This window comes from Acomys russatus, chromosome 21, assembly GCF_903995435.1.
Source record: "Acomys russatus chromosome 21, mAcoRus1.1, whole genome shotgun sequence".
NCBI classification, from domain to species: domain Eukaryota; kingdom Metazoa; phylum Chordata; class Mammalia; order Rodentia; family Muridae; genus Acomys; species Acomys russatus.
In genome coordinates, this window is record NC_067157.1 from 12,127,364 (window position 1) to 12,149,197 (window position 21,834).

Consider the following 21,834-nt stretch of genomic DNA (forward strand, 5'->3'; position numbering starts at 1 on the left):
CAGTGCTAGAAAGAATTCTCCTCAGCGGCTGTGTCCTGCTGTGTCAGGCGGTGGGACAGGAGTTGATGCTCACCGCACCACTGACCAGGGCTGCTTTACTGAAGCTTACTGGACGCCCGTCAATCACAAAGTGGCGGATGCAGCCTGTGAAAGGTTTGCCGGGAGCCATGTGCGGTGTCAGTAGAGACTCTGAAAAAAAGGAAAAAAGAAAACAACCAAACATTTCAACGGTGGGGAATTCCAAGCTCCAGCCTCCAGGTATAAACTGGAGACTCGCTCCGACTGTCAAAATGATTTCCACGCCGGCAGTGGCACGCAGTTCTCCAGCGGACTCCCAGGACCCACACTGGTTTTTGAAGAATGGAAATACACAGGGATTTTTACGCTTGCCATGTCTTCTGCGATCACACACACTCCTGTGCATACCCTGGCTGTTTGCCCTCTCCCTGTGAACCCTCAGCAGTGCGTTTTCACCATCTCCCTGTGCTGTGGAGTTAATTTCCCCCCAGGCTTCATTTGTTTACCCTGCTTTGCTGAGAAGGGGGGAAGGAACTTGAGCGTCCATGTGATTTTTGCACTGAATTAATGTTTCTGTTTAATCCCTATCTTCATTTAATCCTTTACCCTTAAGCGTCTACATTTTTGCCAAGCCTATAGACTATAATGAGAAAATAATGAATTCAAATGAGGTAAAATTTATTTTTTCTGAGCTGAAGGCTTAAGAGCTATAAATAGGGAAGTGGTGAAGAGGCATAGATTTTACAGGTGCTTTGTGGCATGCCAGGGAACCTTCTTTACCTACTGTAATTAGGCATCAAGAAGAAGCCTGGTGTTCATTACTGTACAGACACAGTTAGGCGTGTTGGGATGATAGAAGCAATATAATTTAAAGCAACGTAGTTTATAAATATTATGAAATTAAACCGGGCGATGGTGGCACACGCCTTTCATCCTAGCGCTCGGGAGGCAGAGACAGGTGGATCCCTGTGAGTTCGAGGCCAGCCTGGTCAACAATGCGAGTCCAGGACAGCCAAGGCTACACAGAGAAACCCTGTCTCGAAAAAAAAAAATGTGAAATTAAAATCCATTTAGTCAAAGCCCATTGCTATAAATACACAGCTGTGTGAGCAGTGGCAGACAAAAGGGGACAAACACTTGGCAATCTGTGAGGAAACAAAAAGTAGGGTACCAAACGAACACCAGCGAGGGGCTGCCATCACACATCTTCTTTGTAATGTAGAGTAAGGGTGCAAAGAGCCTGTGTACTGAAAATTGCAGGTAAAAGGCTATTTTTGTGGCTTTTGTTTTGCTTTGTTTTGTTTGAGACAGGGATTCTCTGTGTAACAGCCCTGGCCATGTAAACCAGGTTGGCCTGGAAGTCTCAGCGATCCACCTGCCTCTGTCTCCTGAGTGCTGGGATTAAAGGCGTTGGTTACTGTGTAGTTCAAATTCTGATTTCCTCTGATTTCCAGAGTTGTGTAAACTCTGCTCCCCAGTTGTCCCCCTGGTATGTCACTAAAGCAGCTTACAGCCAATCGATGAGCAGGGGAGAGACTAGGGCTGGATTTCCTGCCAGCCAGGGAGGCGGGGTTAGGGAATTGAGCCGCTTGGGGAGGCCCATGGAGGAAGGAGCTGGAAAGCTACAAAATGCAGCTATTGCTGGGATGTTGGCTGGGAGTGAGACAAAATAGCATAGGCGGTTAAGAACAGACAAACTGCTCAGATTGCGTTGTGAAACCTTGTATTATAAAAGGGTTTCAATTATTTGTGCGATAGCCTGCTTAAGAAATGAGCGAAGCGAAACAAACACTGGTTTATAAAAATAATTTCAACAGAAAATAAAGACAGGAAACAGCGTTTCCTCTTTACAATGGTAATCATTAAGCTTTAGACTCCAGTCGGGCCGTGGTAGCGTAGGGTTTTAATCCTAGTACGCGGGAGGGAGAGGCAGGCGGATCTCTGAGATTGAGGCCAGCCTGAACTACCGAGTGAGTTCCAGGATAGCCAGGGCTACACAGAAAAGCCTTGTCTTGAAAAACCCAAAGAAAAACAAAGTAAAGTTTTAGATTTGAACGGAGCCCCAGAGATGAGTTCTTTTTTGTTTGTATCTAATTTACATGTTTGTAAAGCCTGCCCAGTGTACATCAGCCTCAGAATTAAAACGGAGTAAAAGCTTGAGAAGAGCAATCTTCTCAACCTTCAGCCACGCCCTGCCATCCCATGACAGTGAGACAGCTTCCACTCTGCCTACGTTCATGCAGAAAATCATCTGGAGGAAGTAATTAATATAGCAATTATGGTCTGCATGAGGTACCATAAAATTAATTATATGTAGTGACAGAAGAGTACCCTAGGGTCCTAAGTAATTGGTTAACAAACTTAACACATTTGCTTTTGTGTTTGTGTGTGAGTGAGTGTGTGATATCTGTGCTTATGTGTGTAGTGCATGCACCTATGTGTTCAGAAGTCAGAAGAGTGTGTTAAGTGTGCTTCATTCTCTCTCTGCCTTATTTCTTGGGGTACCCTGGGTACACTATTTTGTTTCCAGCGATGATAATGAGCTATTGAGGCCCAATGATCCTCCTGTCTCTGCTGCCATCATTGTTGGGGTTACATGCATGCCGTGTGGGTCCTGGGACCTGAACTCTGGTCCTCATGCTTAAGCATCAAGCACTTTTAGTGTTGAGCCATTTTCCCATCCCCTAACACATAGTTTTAAGAGAGAATGTTTCCAAGATTGAGTGAAAGTTTGACTATATTTTACAGAAAATAATGTTTCCAATAGTCATTGGCTAGACTTAGGAATGGGCTACACTAACCTCAAAGATTCTTTAGCTCCTAAATTATCATATAGAAAAGTGTGTGTGTGTGTGTGTGTGTGTAAAATAGTTGAACAAATTTTGTTTATTAGTTTTTTTGGGGAGGTGGTGTTGAGATAGGGTTTCTGTGTAGCCCTGGCTGCCCTGGAACTCACTCTGGACCAGTATGGCCTCTAACTCAGAGCTCCACCTGCCTCTGCCTCCTAAGTGGTGGCTATTTATTAACTATTTGTAGTGAGATGTGATAGCTAATTTTTGGTCATCTTGACACAAGCTGGAGCCATGCTGGTTTTGCCACCAAGAGCTTGGACCGATGCTTAGCAGTGGTCCTGGATGGGGAGTGAAGTCTTGTTCCCCTCCAGAAGGTCACGTGCCATTTAGCTTCAGCTGTGCTCTAGGGTAAATTCCTGGGCTGGCTTGGATGAGAAATGTCTTCCGTAGTCTCAGGTATTTGAACACATGGTCCCCAGGCGATGGTGCTGTTTGGGAGGTTTAGGAAGTGTGGCTTTGTTGGCGAAGGTATGTCACTGGAGGCAAGCTTTGAGAGCTCAAGGACATATGCTATTTTAATTTGCTTCTCTGCCCTGTGTCTGCCATTTATGATATGATCAGCTCACGTTCAATCCCAGCACTCGAGAGGCAGAGGCTGGTGGATCTTTGAGTTCTAGGACAGTCATGGCTACACGGAGAAGCCCTGTCTCAGCCCCCTACCTCTCCCCAAATGGATGTGGTTAGCTTCCTGATCCCGCAGCCATGCCTTCCCTTTGCCACCATAGACTGCAACCCCTTAGAACGTAAGCCTAAATAAACCCCTTCTACTATAAACTGTAACACCTTATAATGTAAGCCTAAAAAAAAACCCTTCTACTATAAACTGCCTTGGCCGTGTCTCACAACAGTGGTATGTGTCCTCGGGAGATAGGATGGAAGGGAACGCCAAGCCCAAGTCAATAAGGTACTAGGTTGGAGGACTAGAAGAAGGTGTTCCTTGGGAAGGTACTAGAAGAAAAAAGGGAGAACAATATTTACTAGGAATTGACTTCCTGAGTACTTGTGGGAAGGCTTGGAGCATCCGTGAGTATTGAGGAACCCCAATCTCAGATGGTACCGACAGACCAGAGGCAAGGGCAGCTGGAACAAGTGCATGCTTTGTTTCAGTTAATCCTGTGTGTACTGAGAACCTGGGAAGTAGCTAGAAGCTATACCATGATTTCGAGGAAGGAAGCAGTGTGGAGAAATAGAACTGACATGAGACAGTTTTCACAGAGTACTGACATGGTGCAGTAGTGGCCTTTACTAGGGTCCCTTTCAGAATCAAAGCCAGAGCAGAGGCAGAAGACTGGGGAGCGCTGTGTTTGAGTATCTGTGTGAAATCCAAGAGGGCGGTTTGGTTTTTGAGTTTTGTTTTTTCTTTCTAGACAGGGTTTCTCTATGTAGCCTTGGCTGTCCTGGACTCACTTTGTAGACCAGGCTGACCTCGAACTCACAGAGATCCACCTGCCTCTGCCTCCTGAGTGCTGGGATTAAAGACATGAGCCACAACGCCCAGCGTGCTTTTTGAGGATCTTAACTATGCTTTTTGGCTCCTGAGTTACCATTGTTGGTAATACTGGTATCTTTGGAGCATTGATGTAGGCATGGTGCTGAAGTAGCTGAGAGCTTTACATCCTGATCCTTATGCAGCCGGAAGTGGGGGAAAGAGAGAGAGAGAGAGAGAGAGAGAGAGAGAGAGAGAGAGAGAGAGAGAGAGAGAGAGAGAGAGACACGGACGGACGGACGGACGGACAGACAGACACAGAGACAGACTGGGCCTGGCATGAGCTTTTGAAAACTCTTAGAGTCTACGCTTAGTGGCACACTTCCTCCAACAAAGCCACACCTCCTTCTCAAAGAGTGCCACTTCCTGGTGACTAAGCATTCAAATATACGAGCCTATGGGGGCGATTCTTACCCAAACCACCACAGCTGGTGTCGGAAAACATCAGCATGGAGAGAAGAGGAGAGTTACTTGGTTACTACTATTTTGAGGGGACACAAGGTGAGATGCTCGATTTTATCTGTAGATTCTTCTTTTTTAAATTGTTGGCTACCTTTATATGACACAGTAAAAAAAAAAAAATCTACTTAGGAGATTATTAAGATTCTTACAAAATTCCAGGTGAAAAGATTAACTGTCTCCATCATTTTATTCTATTTTATTTTTTTTAATGTCTCCATCTTATAACTCCCTCTCCAGCTCTCACTTTCAACTTGTCCAACTTAGAGAAACACATGAATACAGTTGTGAGCAACGTAAGATAACAGCCATTGTTCTAGGGGTATAAAGGAATTGTAGGGGGCCCATAAGTGTCTTCCCACTATCCTGAATTAGATGCCATTTTGGAGCTGGAGCTGGAGACGTCTCTTAGGGAGTGCCGCCCCACGAGAGCAACGTACCTTATGGCTGCAGCTGTTTTCAGAGTTCAGACTAATTCTATGCAATTCTTTCCTATTGTGTGAGGTTCCCAGGTCCAATCATGCTATCATTCATAAATGAGAGAGAGTTTTTCTCTGTAGCATTTGTGTATTTGTAGAAGATACTTAAAGAGGAAGGAAAGGAGGAAGAAGAGAAGTAAACCACAAGATAGAATTGTATCTCCTGGTGAGCATGCTGATTTTATGTGTAAACAGTCCTGAATGAGGAGTTAAAGGGTTTTGGTGTATTACTCTTTGTGTGTGTGTGTGTGTGTGTGTGTGTGTGTAGGATCAAATTCAGCACTTTGCTGCTCCTTCCTATTAAGAACCATTGCATATAAAAGCCTTTGAATTATTAGGCGAGTCATGAAAATACACGCTCAAGTCTTAATATAACAGCCATTAGGAGATTTTGCCGGGTTCTATGGATTTGGAAGCTTGCACCTTCTCAGGAGTGCTTACCTGGAACACCTCCAACAAACACAGGCTCCCTGTGGTCCACTGGCTTTGGATTCAGTGGTCCAACCACATGGTTCACTTCTGAATCTACATCCAACTGAACCACATTCGAATCTCTAATAACTGAAAAACAGTACAAAGACCGGTCATACGTGGCACTGGGGTAATTTTTACAGGAAATAAAATAATTTATCACAACACCAAGACATCCCAGAATAAAAATCCCCACACTTCTCTGTCACTGGAAGCAGCAACAATAATATCTGAGCATAACTAATGGAGCAATTGTGGTGACATTTCCCTTAGAAAAGGGGTCTATAGGCTGCACACTATTTGTTTTTTGCTCTAAAAATTTCATGTCTTGTAGTTTGACGCCATTTTGGCAGCATTTATATTCGTGGATTCAATGTACACATTGTACACAGTGTATACATGGATCCTATAAGGTCTAAGTTTTTCCAGGCATCACCCCCTTATGTGCTGTGCAGGCTCAGGCTAATACAGGATGCACAGGACACTGCCAAGTTTCTCACCTGTAATTCTGTGCCATCTGCCATCACAGAGATTCTGCTTCGGGTTTACTGAGGTAGAAAAGTCTCTGACACCATCGTTGACTTTCACTATGACCTGCCAAGGCATGTTAGGTAGGTAGTTTAGTTTCTCATCATCAGGGTAGAACTGAGTTCCATGACTAATTTACCACAGAGAAGCACTGCTTTGCATAAATACCCATGCATGATCACATTTACAGTGTGATCACAAGAGGTTTAAACAAATCTTTGGAGAGAGAACAAAATAACCCTACTGAAGAGAAAATAGAGGATTGGTAAGAACTGTAGATGAACAAATTTGTTTAGTTTACAGAGTATGTTCTGTTTACACAAAGTGAGTTGAGACCCCAGAGGCATTCCGGGGGAAGCCCGGTGCCCAAGAGTATTTGGCCAGTGTAAAACGAACTCAATGTATGTTTGTGGACTTTTTGTCTTATTTTGCCTTATTTATTTATTTATTTTTCTTTCTTTCTTTCTTTCTTCTTTTTTTTTTAGAGAGAGAGAGAGAGAGAGAACATAAAATTAGGTTGGTAGGTAGATTGGAAGGATCTGGGAGAAGAAAGTAAGGAAAAACATGATCAAAATATATTGAATGAAAAAAATTTTGATTCAGAAATGGAAGAAATGAAAGGTCCTCTTGAAGAGGATGAACTTTCAAGCTGAACTGCCGAACTACAGCCTCCCTTTTATCTACTTCCTGCCCCCCCCCCCTTTTTCAGATGTAAAACAAGAGTGATAGGCCAGGCCTGGTGGTGCACACCTTTAGTCCCAGCACTGGGGAGGCAGAGGCAGGCAGATCTCTGTGAGTTCAAGGCCAGCCTGGTCTACAGAGTGAGTTCCAGGGCAGCCAATGCTACACAGAGAAATTCTGTCTCTAGTGATAATAATATATACAACCTTGGGGGCTGGAGAGATGGCTCAGAGGTTAAGCACCGGGCTGCTCTTCCAGAGTTCCTGAGTTCGATTCCCAGCAACCACATGGTTGCTCACAACCATGTATAATGTGATCTGATGCCATCTTCTGGCGTGCAGGCACATATGCAGGCAGAACACTGTATACATAATAGTAAATAAATAAATCTTAAAAAAAAAAACTATACACATCCTCGAGATGATAGGAAGGCTAAGTCATTTTACTTGCATAAATCTTTTAGAATAGAACCCAATACCCAGTATATACATATAATATGGCATATGTTATATACTAATATATGTTAAATAATATAATACTAATATATAATATGTTATATATAATATACATAATTATACATATAAAAATACACACATACATAAATATGCTGGAGGACTCATTCCAGGGTCTTATGAAAGCTAGTTTTATTTTTTATGGTTTAATTACATGTACTAAAGTCAAAATAAAACAGTTATATTGTTTGAGCCATAATGAAAATATTCCTTTTCCTTTAAACTTATTTGAATACTTTCCTGTATATTCTTTAGCAATATCTTATGTGAATGTACTGTTTAACTAAAACATAATATAAATGTTTAGTTATTGAGAATAATATGCATATATGTGTGCATATACACACATCTGTGATAAGCAAACGCATACTTAAAAGATGCTTTCACATTTGTGGATGTTGGGAAGTAGTTATATTTTTACCTTCCATTTGCTGACAAAGCTTTCTTCTAGTTCTTTTGTTTAACTGTCATGCTATTATTGGTGATTTTCTGGTAGCTTCACCATCTTTTCATGACCCTGTCTAACCAACCCCTGGTACATGAATGTGAACACACAGGAGTGCACACACTTAAATCTCATGTTCACTTTTCCTCTTCTTTCCATTAGAAAGATCAATGGAATAATTCTATAGACTACACCTGCTGCTTCGCACTAGCATTCAAGGCAGACAAGATAGACTGCTAACTTTCAGGACACTACCTGCCCGTTTCTCATGTGCACATTCAGGTACTCCCCGTTGACACTGTGGCCGTGAACAAGGGTTCCAGAACTGCTCCGGGGACGGACTTCAAATGCAATTTCAAACTTTAATCCAATATTGAAAGACTCATCTGCAGAGGGAAATGGATATTACCAAAAAGAGCAAAATAAACTTTCTAGGTATGGTGTGATGTATTGAGGGCCACACACTCTCAGCACCCCATATGCTCTGAGGGTTCTGGGGCAGCAGCGTTGCAACTAGCAGCACCACTGACTCCTCTAAGAGAGGGCAGGGGCTGGCAGGATGGCTCAGGAGGTAAAGTGCTTGCTGTACAAGCCAGCTGACCCGAGTTCCACCTTTGGAGCACATGTAAAGGTGGAAGGAAAGAACCAACTCCACAGAATTGTTCTGTGATCTCATACGTGTGCTGCTACGGCATATGCCCCTCCCGCCACTAATAAATAAAAATTGAGGAGGGCAAAGTAATTTGGGCAAAAGATGGAATCTGAAGACACATACTCAGAATTAAAAGAAAGAAAGAAAGATAGAAAGAAAGATAGAAAGGTGGGCAGGAAAGTCTGGGCAGAGACTGCAATTTGAAACCTTGTGTAGAGGCTGGGAAACTGGGAAGGCTACAGGAAGGAACACCAGATGGCTCCATGACATGCCTGGCTGGTTCCTCATGGAAAGTGGGGAGCCTTGCCTGGAGGGGCTCCAGGGTGCAAATTTGGAAGACAGACTTTATTTTGTAGTCACTGAGGAAGAGATCTGATTAACTGTATTTTAAAAACAATTTTAACTTCAAACTGAACTGGTGCTAGGATTCAGAAACTGTTCCTGTGGTGACCTCAGGTATTGCTTATTAAGAATAGCTGTGTGGTGGTGGTTGTGGTGATGGTGGTGATGGTGGTGTTGGTGTCGGTAATAGTGGTGGTAGTGGTGATAGTGGTGGTGGTGGTGGTTATGGTGGTGGTGATGTGGTGGTGGTGGTGATGGTGGTGATGATGGTGGTGGTGATGGTGGTGGTGGTGATGGTGGTGGTGGTGGTGGTGATGATGGTGGTGGTGATGGTGGTGGTGATGGGGGTGATGATGGTTGTGGTGATGGTGATGGTGATGGTGGTGGTGATAGTGATGGTGGTGGTGGTGATGGTGGTGGTGGTGGTGGTGATGGTGATGGTGGTGGTGATGGTGATGGTGGTGGTGATGGTGATGGTGGTGGTGATGGTGATGGTGGTGGTGATGGTGGTGGTGATGGTGATGGTGGTGGTGATGGTGGTGGTGATGGTGGTGGTGGTGGTGATGGTGGTGGTGGTGGTGATGGTGGTGGTGGTGGTGGTGGTGGTGGTGGTGGTGATGGTGGTGGTGGTGGTGGTGGTGGTGGTGGTGGTGGTGATGGTGATGGTGGTGGTGATGGTGGTGGTGATGATGATGGTGATGATGATGGTGATGGTGGTGGTGGTGATGATGGTGATGGTGGTGGTGGTGGTGGTAGTCATGGTGAGATGGTTCAGTGATTAAGAGCACTGGCTGCTCTTTCAGAGAACCTGGGTCCAATTTCCAGCATGCACACAGTGATTCACAATCCCAAGGGATCTATCTGGCACCCACTTCTGGATTCTGTGAGCACCAGGCATGCATGTGGTGCACAGACATACATGCAGACAAACACTCATACATATAAGTCTTAAAGAAAAAAAAAAAAGAATATCTGTGGGGCCAGAGATATGGCTCAACAGGTAAGAGCATATTCTTAACTGCTCTTCCAGAGGATCTGAGTTCAGTTCCCAGCACTAACACTAGGTGACTTGCAACCATCTGTAACTCCAGCTCCAGGGGATCAGATACACTCTTCTGGCACCTGTACTCATGTGCGCCCCCCTCAACACATACACACATATCCCACACCCACAAACACAGGTAATTAAAGGCTCATTGTAAACCTATATATCTTAATACTGTGTACTTGATACATTTCCTCATAAATAACTTAAACATTTTTCCAATGCTTTCTTTTCCTCTCTTCTTGTTTTTAGATGGGTCTCTCTGTGTAGCCCTGGCTGTCCTGGAACCTGCTATGTATCAAAGCTGGCCTCAGACTTGCAGAGATCCAGAGAGTGCTGGGATTAAAAGTGTGCACCACCATGCCAGGCCCTCCTGGGAGTAGGTAACACTCAAGGGATAGAACGTAAATTATATACTTGGCTATCCATTTTAAATGCCTCAAACCTTAGAATTCCTTAAGGATGAAGGAGGAGTAAATGGAAGTGGGAAGGGAAGGAAAGCAAAAGCCTGAGGTGACAAAGAGAAATGTTCTAGTGCCATTCTTCTGGACACGAGGGGTTGTTTAAGAAAGTGTACTTGGTTACATTATGACTTCTTTATCAGAGGGTTGTGCCAAGTCCCTAATGGTTGTTCTATTGGACCTATTAAAGGATTGGATCATTAAAGATGTCTGCTGTGGGTCAGGTGGTGGTGTGTATAGGCTCCTAGGATTTCTTTTGTTTTGGGGCCTATTACATCCGCCATTCAGCACACAGACTGCCATGCAGGTGGCTTGCAATAAAAGCTGCTGAGTGCACTACCAGTGCAGTAATGGTTGGGAGGAAATCTTCAGAAGATCTCGGAAGGACAGTGTTGTACAGGGGTTCAGAGTGGGATTGGCGGCGGGAATGTAATTTCCTTCTGTGGGGACAACAGTTCATACTAAGAAACAAGAAAAGGTGAGAGAAAATAAGGTGGCCAAGGGCTGGCGTAGGCCGTGACACAGAACAGAACAGGACGTTCTGCATTGAGATGGTCTGCACCCAGAAGTTTGGCCAAGGGAACCAAACAAGGGTTGGTGCTATATATTTGGTTTGAAACAGTAAAGGGGGGTTACCAGTGGTCCTTGAGGAAAGAGATCATCTTACAGGGGTGAGCTTCGCATTCTTAAGTTTTAACAGTGGGCTTAAAATTCTGTTAACTATCTCCAGGAAAAAGCATTTCAAGATTCCAGCTTTCGATGTACACCATTGTCTTAGTCTGTCTTAATGCTGCTTGATTTATAAAGAAAAGAGGTTTATTTGGCTCACAGACCTGGAGGCTGCAAAGTATGGTGGCAACATTTGTTGAGGTTCGAAGTAGAAGGTCTCCTGCATATGTGTGCGAGCACACACATGCACGCATGCACACATACACACACATACACAGAGACAGAGCCCAAGTTTCTTTATAATGACACACTCTGACGGTGAGCAATGCAATCTTCAGAGGATGAGAGCTCACTCATATGGGAACAGGCTTAATCTTTCAAATGACAGGACTCCCTCTCATAGGCCCCCATGTGTCACATGTGGCCCTGGGGAGCAAGCTCTAACTCGAGTGTAGGTGGGGCCAACCATAATCACACCGCAACAGTCACATTACCTAGAACCACATAGCCTCCTTCTGTGGAAAAGTAAGTTCCTGTCTCCATTGGCCCTTCAAAGCAAGGGGTCACACTGAACGTCTGAGAAGCTGAGGTGATGGAGGCACCATTGAGCTGCAGATTGCCAAGGCAGCCACTGAAACTGTAGACGGAGTTAATCTGGAAGAAGAAGAAGAAGAAGAAGAAGAAGAAGAAGAAGAAGAAGAAGAAGAAGAAGAAGAAGAAGAGGAGGAGGAAGAGTTATTTAAAATTGGTGCTCAGTACTTAAAGTCAGCATCAGTACTCAGGTGCACCATGGGAAAGCAAATGGGTGAGCGAAACGGGTGAGGAACAAAGTCACTCCTTGTTTACTTTAGCTTTCTAGAAAGATCAATCCATCCTGCCCCTGGCACTTACTTCTACCTAACTCGTAGGAACCGGAATTTTGTATTTCATATGCCAGCATGTAGTAATTAAGCAATGGAAATGCGTTCCCACAGACTGTGACAAAGTAAGTAGCCACTGTGGTTTTCCAGTTGCTAGTGTTACTGTTTATCCCCACTCAGGAATGACAGCTGGGCCCAAGATCACTGATGTGGATGAAGGTTCTAGGCAAACAGTAGGAAGCTTGCCGATCTGGCTTCGTTAGCTTGTAATGTAGTTGTGAGTTTATCATGCTGCAGGATGTGGCACTTGGGTCGCTTTAGACAACTGATCTCATATAACATTTGGGAACAGGGAAAACAACTGTCAGGAAATTGGGACAGTTTTCTTTCAGTATAATTATAGTATGAACCACCCATTCCACCTACATATGTCAATAGATCTTAGCAATATGCCGGCACTGTGACAAAATCAAATCTATCTTTGTGTTCAAGATAAACTAAGTCCTTTGATACTTTTCTTTCACTGAGAAACACTTTAAAAGCATGTGATAGTTAAGCTGGGCGGTGGTGGCGCATGCCTTTAATCCCAGCACTTGGGAGGCAGAGCCAGGCAGATTGCTGTGAGTTCGAGACCAACCTGATCTGCAGAGTCTAGGACAGCCATGACTACACAGAGAAACCCTGTCTTGAAACCCAACCTCCCTCCCTCCCCAGACATAAGTTTCTGGATAGCTTATATGTATTAAGCTTTTTTTTCTCATCTTACCTTCTATTTTAAAATTAGAATGTCCCAGGGCAGACAGGAACCCCACAGGACAGCCTAGGATTTTTTTTTCCCCTTCCAGCAAAACTGCGTCATGTTTACTAGGTTCCTACTCTGTAAGATGAGGACCTGGAATCAGTTATCCTCAGGTCAAAGGTCAGCCGTTCAGCCTTGCCACAGCTGGCTTACCTGGATGTTTTTCACAGCCCTTCCGGGAGCCACTCCTCCCAAATAAATGGGACCCTTGATTTTCCAGGTGGCCCCACTGGGAGGAAGACTTTCTTCTAGAACTCGCAGACCATCAATGACCAGTCGGCCACTGCTCTTTTCCCGAATAAATATCACCTGCAGAGAGAGGAGGAAAATAGCCTGTCACAGGTATGTCCCCAAACTGGGAGTAGGGCTGCGTTGTCCACCCTCCCAAACCTGGTATTGCAGTGTTGTAGGAGGGTACAGAAAATTCTCAAAATGTGAGCCCATCTCTGAAGGTCAGGAGCCTTCTTCTTTCTCCCTCTCAGAAGGCTTGGCTCTCCTCTTCTTGGAAAGTCAGCAGCTTCATTCTTTGAATCTTTGCCCTGGAGCAGATGTCTTTATTGTGAACTGTTTCTAGGCCTCCTTGCTTTTGTATATTAGGGTTTTTTTTTTTTTTTTTTCTCTCTCTCCTTGGGTTTTGCCACTTCATGCACTAGAGCAAGTGTTCATCTATTTTCTTATCTCTAGAGTAAAGAGATCTTTTTTTGTTTTGTTTTGTTTTTTGAGACAGGATTTCTCTGTGTAGCCTTGGCTGTCCTGAACTCACTTTGTAGACCAGGCTGGCCTCGAACTCACAGCGATCCACCTGCCTCTGCCTCCCGAGTGCTGGGATTAAAGGCGTGCGCTATCGGTTTAATTTCTGAGTACAGGTTATGTTTTTGGCGTGGTTCTTTAGGAAGCTGTTCCTAGCTGATCAACCACATCCTACAGCTAAGTATAACATATCTTGTACAGTGTCTTCTTGCCATCCCATACCCACTGGCCACCTCTAGTATCTAGGTACTCCCTGTCTTCCTCAGTGGTATACTCACTTCATAGCTGCTTCGTAGACTAGCTTTTGAAAGATAAAGTCAATAATAGCTGTCAAAAATTATGAACCTAGCTTACTGGTGAGTAGGGGAAGAGTTAAAAAAAAAAATTCATTGGAATCCACATTTTAGCTCATACTGATTCCTGAGGCTTTGGTTAAAATGATTACAATTAGCTTGTGGTTATCTAAAAACATGGTTCAAGATATTTAAAATAAGCAATTAATAAATTCTTCAAATTGAACTCTGGGTGCACAGCCTCAGAATTTTTTTTTTTTAAACATGGTTACTTCTATCGAGCCAGTAGGATAGAACTGGTGCTAATCCCCTGGGCAGTGGCCAATATTTGCTGACAGTGCTATTTGCTCCCCTCAACTTACGTCATGCCACGATCCATCGTTGTATTTCTCCTGGCTTCTAATCTTCAGTTTCCTGTGGCCAACATTAAACATGAAGATCAAGCGTCCATGGGCCAAGAACAGAGTCATGAAATCATTCTCTTCTTGGTCTGAGACATAGAAAATCATCCCATGTGAGGAACGGGTTCTCAGACGAATGGAAAATTGAGATCTAGTAAATGAAAAGAGAAATTGCCATGTGTGACGTGAGACTGAGAATAATATTTCAAAATAAACTTTCAATGTAATACAGTCCAAGCAGGAGCAACCATTCTATGTAGTCCCGAACAGCTTAATTCTAGTTGTCTCTGACTATGAGTTAATGAATTATTGGGTAGGCACTGTTTCTTAAAAATTTTTTCTCTAGACCATTTGCCCTAGAAATTTCGGGCCCAACAGGGTTCCATGCATCCTTACTTTTCTCTAGAGGTATGTTATGTATTTATATAGTCTTCTGTTGGTCAAGGATCCTATGTCCAGAATTAACTAAAATCCAAACAGCTGGACACACTTGGAAGGGGCTTTTCTTAGTTGGATTATTTGAGGTGGGAAGACACACCCTAAATCTTGATCTCTTGAAGTGAGAAAAACCATAAGTCTTGGCCACACCTTTTGGAGGCTGCTGACATAACAGGTCATGGAAGAAGGAAGCCTTTGTCTTTATTTTATTTGCTTGCCCTTACTCTTGCTGGCAAGTTCATCTACCCTGCTGCTGAGGCGTCCCTTTGCTGGTATTAGAACTTAATTCTTTGGAACTGTAACATAGATCAAAGACTAGCTGAGACATCTAGTGTCACGGGTGGAACAATTACTGGGTTCTTTGCTTTCTATCAGTTCTGTTCCTCTAGATCAGTGGTTCTCAACCTTCCTAATACTATGACCCTTTAATACAATTCCTCATGTAGTAATCCCAACCATAAAATAAAATTATTTCATTGCTACTTTATAAACCTAATTTTGCTACTTTTGTGAATTGTGTTTTCTGATGGTCTTTGGTGACCTCTGTGAAAGCAATCATTCTACCCCCAAAGGGGTCGTGACCCACAGATTGAGCACCATTGCTCTAGAGAATCCCATCTAATAAAACTAGTAGACACTAACTTATCTCCATGGATAAATAGCACTGAGTAACTAGCATGCATAGGGAGAATTTCACAGAAATATTGTTTGTACCCCACACAAATCACAGATTAAAAGTTCCTCCCAGAAGAACGGTGTAGAGTCTATAGGCACATATCACGTCAAAACCAGCCACCCAAGGGGGTAGGAATAAGTGTGTGAGGAAGCCTGTCTAGAATGTTAGCTCCGGAGATAGGTAAAACATGGTTAGTAAGTCCTCTTCTTGAAGGATACAAAAGCACAGATTTTTGCCTGCTTGATAAGAGGTGTCTAAGCTGAAGGCCCTGGAGATACAAACACTCTTAACAGTGAATTTTTAATAACAATGAGCCAATGAGTCAATGTGGACTTGTGAAATAAAAAAGAGGTTTGAGACAGAGGGCCATGGGCATAGAAAAGCATTTGAATTTTCTGTCTCTTGCACCTTCTGTGTCTGGAAGTTTGGGTGCATGCTCATTCACCAAATCTGCATGAAATTTGTGTGAGGGAGGGAAGGTAATATCAAGGGAGCAGATGGGCCACTCCAGCTTTCCTTGATTAAGATGCTTATTCCTTAATTGACTTGGCAAACTATGAGAATGCTGGTTCATGCACCTGCTGCTATTTGGAGATAAAGTGTGACTTTAATTCTTAGAAAGCACAAACCATGTATTGTTTAGTATATACATTGACTAAAAAAAAAAAAAAAAAAAAAAAAAAAGAACAGGATTAAGAAGAAACAGAAAGGGAGGCTGGAGAGATGCCTCAGTGGTTAAGAGCACTGTCTGTTCTTCCAGAGGTCCTGAGTTCCACAACCATCTACACCGGGATCTGATGCCCTCTTCTGGCGTGCAGGTGTACATGCAGACAGAGTACTCATAAACATAAAAAATAAATCAAATCTTAAAAAAAAGAAGAAGATACAGAAAGGAAAGGTAGGAGAAAAGTGCCCTGTGACAGACAAGGATGGAGCATGGCATGAAGCTTCTAGAAGGACAGTGTTCTTCTTTACTTTTCACCAAAATCTTCATGTATGTGTTCAAACTCTTGGCGGCTGTTGGCCGTGCCTCCATATTGATAGGCGTGTTCAATTGCTCTGGGGCTGTTGGACAGGTGGCAGTGAGAGTCCCTTGAAGCCTTCCGTTCTAGAAACTTCAGACCAACAGGATCCCATGAAGGTGCATCCTTACTTTTCTCTCCCTGCAGGGAATACAAGTGAAATGAAGAGACAAAAGTGCTGAAACCGGTAACAAAATTTGATATATGACGTCTTTATTCTTAATTAAGAATACAGAATTAGCGAAGTGGCTATTACTTGTGTGTTTTATATTCATGAAATAGCAGGCTGCTTTTCCTTCTATTGTCGTAAACTAGTGACAGCAATAGTAACAAAACAGTATATTAGCAGACTCAGAATTCTAGTCTGTGATTGTAAAACAGCATGAGAGTATAGAGTGTAGCTTTATAGACAACTCCTCTACCGTTTAAACTATTTAATGTAAATGCACGTCTTAAATAATAGCGACCAGTGGAAAAGCTGTTAGCAAAATAACCTTGAAAGAATCAATTAATAAAACCCCCACATATCTGCAACATCATATTACTACATGGCATTGTTTATATATGCTATGTAAATAGTTTAAGATATTGGGGCTCGAAAGATGGGTTAGTGGTTAAGAGCACTGGCTACATCTCCAGAAGACCAGGGTGTGGTTGCCAGTACCCACGTGACAACTCATAGCAGTCATTAATTCCAGTTCCAAGGATCTGATGGCCCCTTCTGATCTCCTAGGGCACCAGGCATGCACATGGTGCACAGATGTGCATGCAGGCAGAACATCCCAGAATAAATAACTCTGGCTGGGTGTGGTGGAGCATGCCTTAGATCCCAGCAGAGGCAGAGGCAGGTGAATCACTGTGAGTTCGAGGCCAGCCTGGTCTGCAAAGTGAGTCTAGGACAGCCAGGGCTGTTTTACAGAGAAAAACCATGCCTCGAAAACCAACCAATCAAAAACCTCATAGTCAATATTTGGAGAAACATGCCTATAAAAAGAAACTGGGAATGGAGTTGGTGACAGAGAAGGGACTTTAGGTGACAGAGAAGGGACTTTAGGTGTTGGGCTTGGGTAGAGTTTTGCCTTTAAGCAATGAGGAGCCACACAGGTTTTCAAAGCAGGGAGTGGTGGGATCTGCGCCCCTCAGGAAGCTGACAGGAGAGGCGAGGTTTGGTAGCAGGGAGGGCTGGAGAACTTGGCAAAACGTCCGGTATTATCGAGTGTGCGTGTTTCTCCTCTCCCTAATTCTTGCTGAAGTGTCAGATATATACATATTCAAAACAAAACGAAACAAAACAAACAAACTAACAAAACAAAACCAAAAACGCACAACAGTTCTGGAAATCTAAAGAGGGTTTCTACCGCCAGAACGAAGCGGTAAGGAGACTCTGGGAACTCCACATTGATTAGAAAGAACTGCAACCCAAGTCTTTACCTTGTATGAGAAAAGAAACCGATAAGAAACCAGTGCTACAGCCACTCCTGTTCCTACCCTCCCAGTCTAGATGGGGCGAGAGGCTCACTTAGTGCACTCGGGCTGTGCCGCGGGGGCTGGTCCCGGGACTGCAGCTCTTCCAAGGAGGCTGGCAGTGGACAGTCTCACAGTGGGGCCCGAGCTGGAGAAAGGGAGTTGGGGGGTCCCCGATACTAACTATATGTCCTAAGGAAAAAGCCTCCCTACACTAGCATCCCCCTTTGTTTTCTCACAGAGTTCACAGGACTCAGTGACGCACAGCTAGAGGCACGGTTTCTCTTTAGATGGAGGAAACACCTATTTATCTTTAGTTGGGGTTCCACGCTCTCACCTACAAAAAAAATTACCAGAGTTACAAGCCAAGAATGACCAAAAGTGAGTCCGCAGAGAGACTCTAATGCAGATTAAGAAGTGTCTTCTGAACCCACGTTATACTCTAGTCTTGTTGGAATCTTATTTTTTTTAACTTATTATAATTTATTCACACTACAACCAGATTGTTATCCCCTTACTCGTATCCTCCCATTCCCACCCAATGGGAACTATGCTTTGTTTTACATAGGGCCTGGAAAAAGAAAGGGGTTAGGAGTTACGGATTTTCCCCAACTCTGGCTTTTCCCCATCCTCTTGTTTGGGTGGAAGGGACCTCACTTTTCTTTTTCTTTCTTTCTTTCTTTCTTTCTTTCTTTCTTTCTTTCTTTCTTTCTTTCTTTCTTTCTTTCTTTTCTGAGAGGGTCTCTCAGTGTAGCCTTGGCTGTCCTGAACTCACTTAGTAGACCAGGCTGGCCTCGAACTCACAGAGATCCGCCTGACTCTTCCTCCCGAGTGCTGGGATTAAAGGCGTGCGCCACCATGCCCAGTGGGGACCTCACTTTGCACCAGCAGTTAAGGATCTAAACTGGACTCCCAGGCTGAGCAAGCATGGTCACTTGATATCGTTCTAAGTATTTGGCAACCAAATACTCAAATACATTTTCCATGGATATATGTTCTTGATAATAATGAAAAAAAAATCAGTTATAACTGAATTTCTTACTGTTATACCATCAAACATTCACCTCACTGTCTTGATGGGCACGTGGGTGGGAATTCTCAGAGAACTTCATCAGTCTCTGACTTTGCCAGGGCAACTTCTTTCTTTGAGAGCGTGAGTTAACCTTGCCAGTGGTATGAGCTTTAATTTGTCACCACTTTATGTGGGCCAGATAATAGCAAAGCTAGTTGAGGTAGCAAGGAAAAAGAAAGTCACATATGACAGGACAGGCATTTCTCATGCAACCCAAGGGAGGAAGTGGCAGAGCAGGACCCTAAACAGGAATTTAGGCACTGGACAGAATCCTGGAGCTTCCTTTGTGGAGGCTTCTGGTATCACAGCGTTGTTTCTCAATATTTTTTTTTTTTTTCTATTCATAGTAGTTTTCTGGCTTTCTTTCTTCCTACAAGGCTCCCTCTCTGTACATGAATTACAGCACCCTAAGGCTTGCAGGTTCTTTAGTCAGTGATCAGGACTGGTTGGTCCTCTGGGTTCCTTCCCAAGGGAGTGAATTTTCTAGCTCTGCTCAGTTCAGGTGATACATACTGGTCTCATCACCTATATCCAGGGAGGTGAGTGTCACACTCTTAAACCACAGGATCTACAGGCTAGGTAGGGAGTCAGTTCTTAGAAAACAGTGCTTGGCCAGGTACCCAGGGTACTTCTATTAGTTAACATAGTATTCACTATTATGTTACAAATGAAAAATTTCCAGTTAAATTTTTTATTTTTATTTTTTTGAGATGGGGTTTTTTTCCACATAGGCTTGGCTGTCCTGGAACTCACTCTGTAGACCAGGCTGGCCTCAAACTCATAGAGATCTGCCTGCTTCTGCCTCCCAAGTACTAAGACTAAAGGTGTGTACTATTACCACCAGCAACTCCCTAGTTATTCTTAAAGCACAAAAAATCTGAAAAAAAGTTTAAGCCTGGAACATAGTTTTTTTTTTTTTTAAAGACATGTATTCTTAAGTACCTATGGGGAAATATAAAACCGGTATTGTCTTTTTGTTTTAATTTAGTGATTTTATCTCCCAGAATCTATTCTAAAAATTATTCGGCTGTGCACTAAGAGGAAGTGATCATAAACATAAATTATTATAACCCAGACTCTTTGGTGTAGCCTTGATAAAAACTTACACCAGGGCTGGGTGTGGTGGCACACACCTTTAATTCCAGCATAGAGGCAGGCAGATCTCTGTGAGTTCAAGGTCAACCTGGACTATAGAGTGAGCTCTAGGACAGCCAGGGCTACACAGAGAAACCCTGTCACAACCGAACACACTAAAAACAAAGGTTCATTTAAAAGAGGCGGCAAGCTTTTCTAGGTAGCTGTCGAAGCCACGCAGCTTGGCAGTTAGCACTTCCTCCCCTATGGGAAAAAGGAACAACAAAGTAAAGGCAAAAATATCCATAGTTCGAGTAAGAGGCAGTAGGCGGGCTGCAGTGCTGTATAGGCAGCCAAGTAGGTCTCACTGGAGGGGGTGGGGGGCTGAAGGAAATTGGGCAGACATCGGGGAGAGGAGTGGAAGTGGGGGCAGAAGGAGAGACAATAAAATTCCAAGGTAGGGAGCTAATGGGCCAGGTGTTTTTTTGTTTGTTTGTTTTGTTTTTGGTTTTCGAGACAGGGTTTCTCTGTGTAGCCTTGGCCATCTTGGACTCACTTTGTAGACCAGGGTGGCCTCGAACTCACAGCGATCCGCCTGCCTCTGCCTCCCAAGTGCTGGGATTAAACAGTGAAGAGGCTGGTGAGGGAAAAGAGTGAGTGAGTTGGGCACGTGAAAGAGGAACAGAGGCTGGTGATCACTCAGGACCTTTCCAGAACTGTGGCCACTTGGGCTTTTCTTCTGAGTGCAGTGGGGGGTGTGGGAGTACTTTGGTTAGAGGTGTGCCTGATATGGTCTGGGTGCTGTGTGGAGAACAGATGGTGAGGCAACTAAGTGGAAGCAAGGAGCCCCTTTTGGAAGCCATTGCGGAAACTCACTCAACAGAAGCATTGACAAAGCATTGTTCGAACTGCACCAGGAAGGAGATGGGGTGAGAGAATGGGAAGGGACTGGGGCTTCCCTTTGTAATGGAACCAAACAATGTGCGGGAGTGACTAAGAAGGAACAGCAGTCAGAGATGAAGTCTTACAACTCGGTATTTATTTAATGAAGGAGCAGTTCATAGCCACCTGTGCATGTAGGTGGAGAAACACAAAGCACTCGCGTGCGCGCTCGCACGCATGCACGCACCCACTCTGTTAAGAACAGAGCTGTTTGGACTGTCTTTAACGAAAGGCCATTAGAAGTAGGAGTGAACAGCTGACTCTGCTCCCCTGAGAGTCGTGCCTGGTGCAAGCTGGGGCATCTGACGCAGCAAGAACCCTCTTCCACGCGGACGCACTTGTCAGCGAGAGCAGGTTCTACAAAGCAACCCTGTCCGGAGATGTATATACAGAGTGCGAGGGCGACTGTGAATGGTGCATGATGCTAGCTAGCGTTTACCTGTTTATTTGTTTTAGGCTTTGAGGAGTTTTTTCCTTTTTTGTGAAGGAGAAACAGTGGTGACGACTCAATGGGGCACTCGTGAAGGGAAGTGTGGACCTTTTCAGAATACCGCTGGAAATCTTCGACTTCCACGTCTCTGTCCAACCTGGGTTCGCAAGAGGAAAAAAAAAAAAAAATCCTAAAAAGGCTGTCCATAGTTCTATTATGAAAACTATGGCAAAGATCTGTGGCAGTGAAAACGTTTGTGTGATAGGGCCTTACCTATCCAGACGGGAATCCTACAGATATCATTCGTTCAGTCACTAACAACCACTTTCTGGCATTCTGCATTCTGACTGACTCGGGATGACCAGGGCCCTGCCTGGGTCTCTCGATCTGTGCTCACGTCTGTACCCACCTCCTCTCCTGCTTGTTCTTGTATCCTCGGGGCCTCTGTTGTCTCCTAACGACCTACATCAGTGGCTTTGTTTAAAGTCCTCAATTAAGTTCTTCCTACACTTT

At 43.9% G+C, this 21,834-nt stretch overlaps 1 protein-coding gene across 1 annotated transcript in view; it reads right to left on the bottom strand.

The window, feature by feature from the left end:
• Lama4 (laminin subunit alpha 4) overlaps positions 1-21,834 on the bottom strand; it is a 152,599-nt gene continuing 130,765 nt past the window's right edge. Inside the window, exons 30-38 of the mRNA XM_051164581.1 lie at positions 21,331-21,478; positions 16,293-16,480; positions 14,165-14,354; positions 12,913-13,068; positions 11,595-11,754; positions 8,187-8,317; positions 6,266-6,359; positions 5,736-5,855; positions 1-189 (exon numbers count right to left, since the gene is read on the bottom strand). Of these exons, the coding sequence (XP_051020538.1) occupies positions 44-189; positions 5,736-5,855; positions 6,266-6,359; positions 8,187-8,317; positions 11,595-11,754; positions 12,913-13,068; positions 14,165-14,354; positions 16,293-16,480; positions 21,331-21,478 (1,333 nt within the window). The 3' untranslated portion in view covers positions 1-43. The remainder of the gene's footprint in view (positions 190-5,735; positions 5,856-6,265; positions 6,360-8,186; positions 8,318-11,594; positions 11,755-12,912; positions 13,069-14,164; positions 14,355-16,292; positions 16,481-21,330; positions 21,479-21,834) is intronic.